The 9,880-nt window shown below is 45.6% G+C and overlaps 1 protein-coding gene and 1 long non-coding RNA gene across 5 annotated transcripts in view; one reads left to right on the plus strand and one right to left on the minus strand.

Moving 5' to 3' along the window:
• Window positions 1–3,833, plus strand: part of LOC119445743 (monocarboxylate transporter 12-like) — a 438,947-nt gene extending 435,114 nt beyond the window's left edge. For all 4 annotated transcript variants that reach the window (XM_049663576.1, XM_037710029.2, XM_049663579.1 and 1 more), the window contains exon 7: window positions 3,669–3,833. In XM_049663576.1, the coding sequence (XP_049519533.1) occupies window positions 3,669–3,814 (146 nt within the window). In that variant the 3' untranslated portion in view covers window positions 3,815–3,833. The remainder of the gene's footprint in view (window positions 1–3,668) is intronic.
• A 1,506-nt stretch (window positions 3,834–5,339) lies between these two features.
• On the minus strand, window positions 5,340–9,417 carry LOC125943959 (uncharacterized). Its single transcript, XR_007466020.1, has 3 exons — window positions 9,267–9,417; window positions 7,239–7,377; window positions 5,340–5,440 (listed from the first exon to the last, which is right to left on the minus strand). It is a non-coding gene; the product is annotated as an uncharacterized LOC125943959 (long non-coding RNA).
• Between the last annotated feature and the right edge of the window lie 463 nt (window positions 9,418–9,880).

Consider the following 9,880-nt stretch of genomic DNA (forward strand, 5'->3'; position numbering starts at 1 on the left):
AGCTTACTGGCTGCTACTGCTAGGTATGAACTTGGTTGCGGCTAGGTCCCCCCCCCCCCCCCCACCCCCTAGCTTGGTTTAACTTACCTACGCATGTAGGCAGGTATTCTCGAGCTATCATTTTCGGAGGTACCTTCCCTTTCGCGACATTTCGCGTGACTAGCGCTGGACGCGTGGGCGCCTACGAGCGACAGCGCTCCTGGCATGCCACAGACGCAGGCTGGCTAACCAAGGTTGGCAGAGTGCGAAGAACGCTGCTGCTTGCCGACGCCGAACGCGTTGGAGGCTAGCCACTCGATATCAATCGGCCAGCTTCGTTGTGTCTTGAGCTTTGCGCGGCCTAGTGCAAGCTTTCGCCTTTTTGTTCTTTTTCTCCTGGCTCAGCGCGCCGCGGAAAGACGAGAGGCCAGGGTTGGGAAGGCAGGGAGCCGTGCGCATGCGCGCGGTCTCCTCCTCTTCCTTCTCCTGGTTGCCATTGTTACCACGGCTACGCACTACAAATCACGGCTGGCTTAAACAGTGTCGCTGTTAAAAACCGACTTATTTATGGTTAAAATATAGTACAATAAAATAGTGATTAAAGGAGCATGTGATAGGATCACTCCGATGACAAAGAACCACGTCCATCTAAAAGGCACGATGGTTCTATAAACCTATAGAGTGCAATGCAATTTGCCCTTCGGCTGCGACCACGCTGCACAGCTCCAAAAGGTAGAAAATTTGAAGCATTCATTGCGAACGCATTGCGAACTCGCATTGAGAGCGAGTTCAATGAAAATTTTGCAAATGGAGGTAAAATGGCGGCCGGTAAGAATGGAATTATCATTGGTTGCATCTTCATGAAAATAGAACCAAAGTTTAGAAGTTGATAGTCCAGACCAATAACGAAAACTTTATTTAGGGGTGGCACTCGCCATCGGAACCTAGTTAACGTAAGCTCGCATTCGCGTGACAGGCATTGGTCCGCGTTGTATGGGTAATTTAAATGCTGTAAGTCGACATTGGATAGCACATTGGAAGGTCCAATGCGTTTCAACGATAGTATTTGCTTCCAATGGGAGTTCATGAAAACTGAAAAGGTAAGCGGAACGTAAAATACAGTTACTACTTGGGATTACGACACCAGAGAATTGTCATGTGGTTACTGTTCCTCGGAGTCCGGGAGCAAGCCATTCTGGGGAATCGGCCGTTAGGTCGCGATGCATAGGTATATTTGTTTTACGTCGCCTGCTTCCTCCCCAAATATTTGCGTTCATCCACTACAGGAAACTGAATAAGAACACAGATGTTATAGGGCTGCTTGCTAAGGGGGAAATGTGCGTTGTATAACAACTTTTACCTGAAAGCAAGAATTAAGGAAATGTTCAATAAAATATCTGAAAATTAATTATGTTTTTGTGATAACACAGAAAGGGTAGTGTAGATTCGATAAGTTCTCACCTTTTCTTCTTTCTGTCGCAAGCAAATTCCTTCCTGTGCAGCATAATAATGCACCCATGTACATGTACGAAATTTCGCACTCTCAGACTCCCCTTGTCAATTAAGATATTTATTTAGTAAAATGAATAACATTCTAGAACATTTTATTACCAGTTGTTTCACCAAATCCAATGCTAATCTTTGTTTTTCGCGATGGTTTAGACATTTCACTGTTTAGATTTGTTTGGTTTTGATAATCTTAGTGCATCGTGTTTATTTTTGTTTGCTTTGTGTAGAACAACCGCACTCCTTTACTTCCGTCGTTCAGCAGGACAACGTGAAAGCACTGAAATACCCGACGTAACTTCTCTGGGGCGCTTGAGATGACTCTGCAATTTGAACTGTCTTTACGCATTTTGTTTTAAATTTAACCTTTCCTTAAATAAATTATTTATGCGGCACCTGAGGAGGCACCTGCATTAAAGGCTTCATGCTTTTAGGCCCCCATGACTCGTTTTGAATGTCCTGCCTGGAACCATCAGGCAGACTCTGAGGCAAAAACCTTTAACAGAACTGATGTCGCGAGCGACATTAGGCAGTACCGCCTAATTTCGGCCGTACCGCCGATTTTGCGCATTTTCATTTTCTTTGTACATTTGCTCTTGACATCCTGTCACGAACAATCTTGAGGCGATTCACCTAATGTCATTCTCGACCACTGCAGTATCGCTCGTTCGGGCCTCTGAAATAGATGGAGAGCAGCCGCTGCTCTCAGAGCCTATGTGAAGTGCATAACATTGCGCTCATTGCCGAGTACGATTGAAGAGCGTCGTATCTCACTTCATTCGCCTTCCATCGTTCTACCCAACTTTGTTCAAAATTGTTCTATCTACGGGTTCCAAAGCGAAATAGTTAACGCTATTGCACATCCGATTTTCAAAAGCCGATTACAGTGGGGACGTTATCGACATGTGCATTCTGATCCCACTATACCGTACTACATTTGGTGTTCATTTATTGTCTTATGTCTTGATTCGCGTGAAGAAAATGGATCTCTCCGGCAGCAAATACGCTCTTTCGTAAACTTCATACTTCGACGCTTCCTGTGAAGACGTGCCTGAAGATGGTGCTTTGTTCGCGAGGACACATAGTGCAGATTGTGTGAAAAGCGAGAAATTATTGGCTATCGCTTCAGTAATTGGTGTGACGCAGTATTTTTTTATGTTCTACCGCAAACAATAAAAAGGGAATTAGGAACTACGCCTATCACTACAAGCTACCTTTAATCTGACAAAAGACAGAACCTTGCCATACGATCTCATTTGCTCATTAAATTACATAGCCTCTGGAGAACAAGACTGATAGATAGGCATACCGAACCAGCCCTAACAACGAACACCTTCCAGGAAGAATTAGTTAAAATGCGCTTGTTGTACGAGCGTTTAAGTTAATCTCTTGACAGCTTTCGCGCTCTTCAATTTGTGTTTAATTTTGCCTCATTATAGACTTGTGGTGTGGTAAGTGTAAGCATCGACTACGAATGCACACTGCTTGACTCCCAAATGATCGACTACCACTGCTCGACGACACACTCCACATTGCTTCGGTGGTATGAAACCAGCGGATCAAGTTGGGGAAAAGTTTTATTTTCCTAGTGCCATGGCAATCGTGAAGCTGTCGATGACGAGATAACCTAACGAGGAAAGGAAATCATCGCTTGTGTGTCGTTAATGACGAGAACGGTTGTCGTCAGCGTAACAGAATGTACTGAGGAGATGGAATATGCAAACCCAGGTTCGATAGCTTTATCCTAAGAAAAGCAATTAGGAGCACACTGAAGTAGAACCCGCAAAGCATGCTACGAGTTGTTATGACCCTGTGTCCACTCTAGAGCGCGATCGCGAACTCAACAGCTCACGTCTTTTACTAAGCTTTCGGAGGATGCTCTATTCTATCTATATGTTTGCATCTTAGAGCGCTTAGCATTAATAAATGTCCTAATGCCAAAAGCTTTAGCGTGCCAGCCTTCCATGGAATAAAAATAACACAACGATTTAGATACCTCCGAACCATCAATCATAGTGGCCAGGACAGACTTTTTCCATGCCATATTTTGCCATAGTACCAATATTCGAGCACACGTCTTTCCATACTCTTAAGCACCATGGAATTAAAGAAAAAGTTATTGTATCCTATGCTTAAACTACAATGTCAACTTTTCTGAGAGCATGTCTTCGTTTCCAACGTAGGCCACTTTCGTGACTCGACTGGATCATACGATGGCTACTATCGGATGCTCGGAGGAATGAGCGTGGCAGCCGCTTTGCTCTTCAGCGCACATTACATCTTTAGCCGAGGAAAGTTCACAGCGGACGAGCAGCCCTCAGTGCTGTAATACCAATAAAATGCCTAATAAAAGCTTTCCCGCGTGTAGCCGTCATTCTATGAGCACTAAATCTGAGACATTATACCGTTAGCGATGCTAGCAGCCTGACCATATCCGCCAGGCATTCTGGAGGTAGAGCAATGTTATTGGCGTGTCCAAATAGCAAGCAGCAAATTTTTTGCACCAACTCAATAACAATCAAATAGCGCTATAAGCAAATGCATATAAAGTATCGAACATTTTAGAATAGTTTTCAAGTAATAAAGTGCAGTTTTCATAATATAAAACTACTTTCACATCCTCATCACATAACATTAGCACGTTGTTGTCATTACATTGCTCCAGTCAGTTTGAGAGGGTATAGGTTTGGTCGTTTGCTAGAGTTCGCCATGCTTTTCTTAGCTGTCTCATATACTGGTTGCAGCTGCAGTGGGGCCGAGCATTCAGGAATGCACACGGTGGCTGTCATGGAAATTACGTTGAAAGCCGTGACAGCTCCCCCGAGCCAGTGGGCAGAGAAATGACAAAGCACGAGTGGAAAGTTTGTTTCGTGGAAATGAGCCGTGGCGGCGGCTCCTTAATTTACGGAGGAAGGGAATTTCCGCTGGATGCGGCTTTTCCACCCATGTTACGTCAGAGGGCCGCTGACCGGTAACGTTTTGCTCAAGCGGGCATGACGGATGGCAATTAACCGGCAGCGAGTGACTCAAAAACGCTTGCGGGGTTAGACGAATTGAGTGCTGCTCCCGTCGGGGCGGGTGAAAGCAAGACAGTCAAATAATGTAAGCGTTTTTGTTGGGTTGCTTCACCGAGCGTGATTGAGCCTTTAAAATAGGGCACTCGGCACGAGAGAGGGAAGAGTTTGTCTGGGCGCAGTCCGGGCGGACGCTTTGCTGAGGAATAAACGTTGTCCACCATCAAACGCTGGTTCTTCCTTCGCGTTGCTATCGTGCGCTTGGGCCACCGAGGGGCGCCATCTCGGACCACCACCACCCACGAACCTCCATCCGTAACTCGCACTATGAAAGTGTTCTTTTTTAAAGATCAAATGCAACATTAGAAACAAACAAGCAGTTTGTTTGCATACAGCGGAACCCAGCTAGCACAAAAGCGATAGAAAACTGCTTCCATACCGATTCGCCAAGACTAAATGAACATCTGAAAGACGCAGTAAAAAATCCGTGCAGTCCGTTTAGAAGGTGATAAACGGTCGTATATCGTTGCTAATGTCCGGCGGATATGACTATTTCAAGAAGTTCTAGAATCCTGCTTAAAGTAGTTTCGAAAAATCCCGTCTTAAAATGGGATTTTGCAAGACCATTAGAAGAATTTAAAAAATACAGATTGAATCCTGCTACAATCGCGATTTTGACATCCGTTTTCTTTCACCCTCCCCTCTAGCGCCACCCTCGTCTCCCTTTCCTTCCCTCTCCCCATATCCCTGCGGAGTTTCGCCGGCCGGCGACATGCAGGTTTACGCTTGAGCAATACACGAAACACATACAGCAATAACATTTTTATTGCAAAAAGTAAACACGACTAGACGAGTAACGTCCATTACAGGTATCGACCTTGATAAACCTGGTTTCGAACAGGCTGCTGGGCTGTAGCTCCTTAATTCAGCAGGTCTTCTTACTGCAAAAACATTAGGCACGTGTAAAACGTATGTTAATTGAAGTACACTTTTCTTCGTGAACGTATAGTTTTTCAATGCATTGGCATTAAGCAATGCATTATATCTTGGCAATGGGCAGCACTACAATATATTGGTCCACGCACACAGTTTTCGAGCATTCCACCTTTATTAACATGGTTCTAACATTAACCGATCACAAGTGAAATTCTCTTCTGTTGCCTTGAAGACATACTTTACATCTAACTGAAGGTGTTGCATGTACAATCGCCAACCAGTGTAAGCGTCGGCTATTTTGCTAGCTTTCAGGAGGCTGTTGTCTTGATTAGTTGGCGACTGGTAGATGACAGCAGCCTCCTAATCATGTGCGAAGTAGGTGCCAATTAGCATTCAAAGAAAGGAATAGATAATGCGTTTCTGATAATGTTGTACGAGAAAAGAGGTAAGTGCGACTCTGCAAAGGCACAGCTTCAGTGTGACAGCATTGTTACACCACCCCAATTTTATTTGCCACAGATCACATAGCCAATTCAGAAATGGCGCAGGCTTGATCATATACCTAAACACCAGTCTATCAAACACATCTCATACTTCAAATTGAGCAAATATATTGCGATTCCTTAAAAAATAAAAGACAGCAGACGAGTGCAACCTTGAATAACTGCGACCATTTGCAGCACGGCTTCTTGAAGCATATACAGTAAGAACTTCAGTTGCTTCTATTTAAACCATTAAAATGTTGCACGCCTATGACTTGCCTGTTTGAAACCCTCCACACAATAACATTGCCAAGCACTTGTAAAGAATTTTTTTTACAAGAACAGTGAGTCATCCACACACAAGGTGTGTGGATAGCCGTAATTTTCCACCCAGTTTCACTAACTTTGACCTTGGTGACATTTATAGTTACGCAAGCCAATGGGTTAAAGGTTAAGCTCGTGGTGTTTATAAATCAATTATGCTCAAGAGTCCTTGCATATGCAATTTATTGCCTACACCGAAATGAGCCCACACACTAAAACCCACACATGGCGCGCGGCGACGATTTCATCGCCGTTGCACTTTATACGGAATATCACGGCGACGACGGCGGCAAAAATACGCTTGGAGTGCCCATATAATTGCTATCGCAATAAAAGAAAAAGAACCGCGGCGGAAATTTCTCTCTCTCAAATGGCAAGGTCGCCGTTACGTCGTCGCGCCGTAACACGCGTGTACGAGTCGATGTCTCAACGCTGCGGCTGCGACGCAGAGGGAAGCAACGACGGCGGCCCAGTCCGGCCAACGCTCGCTTCAACGGCATGAAAAGAAAGGGTGAGGGCTAAGCTGGCGCCGGGTTGGCGGCGGGCGCGCACGGAGACAGTCGAAGGTGGGGGAGCTACGAGGGAGTTGAGAGGGAGAGTGAGGGGAGTCACCGAAGCGACGGGGTCACAACTGCTGAAGCCAAATCCGCTTCCCTGACGTCCTCCTCCCTCCCCTTCGACATGTCCGCGCACGCCCGGCGCCGTCCTGCTGGCGCCGCCTGCTCCCTACAGCATCGTTTTCTGCCGTTATCGCGAAGCGAGCGGTGGCCATGGTGGGCAGTCTCGTGGCCCCTGCTCGCCATCTGCTTGCGCGCCGTGATATATAACGACTCCGTTCGTACGTCGTGCTGTGGTGCACGAATACTTCAGAAATAATTCCTTCCTTTAATTCGAACAAACTTTCGGGCTCCTTCGAGTTCGAAATATCGATATACGACTGTATATGTGTCATGCTGAAAATTTAATTCGTACGACTTTAATATGAAATAACAGTTACCTGGGTTCTTGGAGTTCAGGAGTTTCGTGGTGGCCCTTTGGGCGGCGGCGTTTTCGTCTGCCCCTTTCGGCACCTGTAGAGGGTACGTGATCGGTGTCTTCACCCTCATGCGCCTTCTCTCTTGAACGTAGGTATGTGCCTGCATAGTAAGTTACAAAAAAACTCTATTAATATGCTGATAAACTCGGAGTATCTATGTTTATAATGTAACAGCAGTGCCTATTACAACTGTATATTGGAAATTTTCTTTTTTTTACAAAATTTTGTTACTGCACAGACTTGCAAAAAATGTGGTTGATCCCTCTTATATAGGAATCGGTATAGAACACGAAAGTGAAACGTGTCTTCACAGAAGTAGTGTAATGTTTATTGCACATTGATATATAATGTCTATTGGTGTTTTGTGGCTAAAGCGCCCTTAGGCGTTGATGCACCCACGCTGACGCCTGGTGGCACGTCTCCTCCATCACGACTACCAACGTCGATGACCATGAGCAACCGTCGTGCATATGGAAGCTGCACTACGCTGCACACGCTAGCACAACGCGAAAGACGAAGCACGTAACTGACACACTAATACAACGCGCAAGGCAAAGCACGTAACTGAATCGTCACCGAGTCAAATCAGCGCGTACAGCGCGTCGTAATTGCAGCCTCCGCGATCAACTTCAGAAACATTTTCAGAGCTAATTGCGGAGGCCACGCTCCGCTGTGCTGAGTACGGTGAACGCCACCTAAGTGGCGTTGGTAGTGCTTCTTGATGCCAGCGTCCCTTCGAATGCTGGCATCGAGGCGTCGTAGTGCTGAGACCACCGAAGCGTTCACTGTCGGTGCGCGTTAGTGTCATAATGCAGTACTTCTCTTTTCTGCTCGTAGGCGGCGGCACCGCCCCGAGCAAGAGCGCGGGTACACGGAGGAGTGTTAGATATATAAGGCGCGTCTGTGTAGCTCTCTGCAAATGCATTTGTGGCGCAATGGGTTAAACGCTCGGCGATCTATCGTCGCGGACCGAGAGGTCGTGGGTTCGATTTCCAAATTTTGCATGTTTGTGGAACTTTTTCTTCTGGTTTCTTTCTTTGTATTATGTTCTATGACGTATTTCCGTGACGGAAATACGTCAGTGAAGTCTTGGTGGACCCCGGCATAAAACACTTTCGTGTTAAAAAAAAAGAAAACGCCAGTGCGACCTCAAAATTTATTTGCTGCATGACTGAAGCCAAAAAAATGTTAGGTATCCTAAAAAAAGATGCGGTAAATAGCTGCACTGCCGGATTATGTTACAAAAAACAAGGCAACAGTGCACTGCATACAGGGTGTTTCATTAAACTTTAGCTAAACGTTAAAAATATGCAAGTCCCACATACCAGGACAGAAAACCAAGGTAATGTTGGAGATACTTAAGATTATTTTTTGCATTCCGCCTAGTTAGATAATTAGTTTTAATTAATTGATCAACTTCTCAATTACTATAGTTAGATGAAAAGTGTCAATGAGAAGATTGTAAAGCAACATGAGAAAATCCCGATACTACTTTTTGTTTCTCAATATGAGCTACATAAAGTGTTTTTCCAAGTGTGAAAGATGCCTGCCAATACACGCAAACTGCCTTGAGCGACCAGTCGTTCGGCAGTATTGCGTGTATTCGCGGGCATCTTTCATGCTCGGAAAAGCACACGAGTGATCTCGCACAAAAGCGTTGAGGGAAAAATGCTGAGGCTACGCGAAGATCGTAGCACGTCTCATCATTCCGCCCCAAACCGGAATGTCATCGTCATCCTAACGATCACCGGTCAACGAAACGTCACAGAGGTAATTTGAGACAGCTTTGGCAAACCTGAATACGCACACAATAAAAGAAACGTACGCAGACGTTAACATGCCTCTTAAACAATATTAGAGATTCCAGTTAAAATCAAGGCGCTTTCATTGCAAAGCTTCATTACCGCCTAAAACTTCCACCTAAAACTCCCGCCTGAAAACCGTAAATGAATAAACACGACAGGTGTCAAAGTGGCAGTGACTACTTACGTGAGCAAAGAAGATGTGGAAGGCAGTCTGGCGCTCCGCAGTTCATGAACGAATACGCGTCAGGAACTTAACGGCTGGTCCTGACAAAAATAAGGGTGAATGTAACGGCGGGTTCAAAAGTTACGCAATCTGGAGGGAAGCTGCGCGGAGAGCGCAGTCCGCTCAGCTGCTCAAACTGCGTCGGCGCAAGCGATGCCATGGCGATGACGCCGATGAGCTGTCGCGCCACTCCTCGCTTTGTCAGGTGGCCGCTATGATACGTCGCGGCGCTGCATCCTCTTGCGACAGACGCTGCTGCAATGCAGAAAAATACTCAGTGTGGCTTCGTACTCGGTACCTGAAGCACAGAAATGCTAGCTAATTTAACTAAGAAAATACGAAATGCGGCTGCTACCATAATGCTAGCACCACCTTATAAAGATAACTTGAAATAACATAAGTCGAACTTTTTAATGCCCCGTTCTTGGCACTTTGCGGTAGGTAGGTAGGTTCCTAACTCGCTTTAATAATACAAAAATGGGATGTGTAACCTATAATGGAATATAACCTCTGCCGTGGGGCACAGCAGCCGGTTCTCTAGCAACTAGACTACGGTGTCTTTTTCTTCCTTTCGG

This window comes from Dermacentor silvarum, chromosome 3 (genome assembly GCF_013339745.2).
Source record: "Dermacentor silvarum isolate Dsil-2018 chromosome 3, BIME_Dsil_1.4, whole genome shotgun sequence".
In the NCBI taxonomy this organism is placed as follows: Eukaryota; Metazoa; Arthropoda; class Arachnida; order Ixodida; family Ixodidae; genus Dermacentor; species Dermacentor silvarum.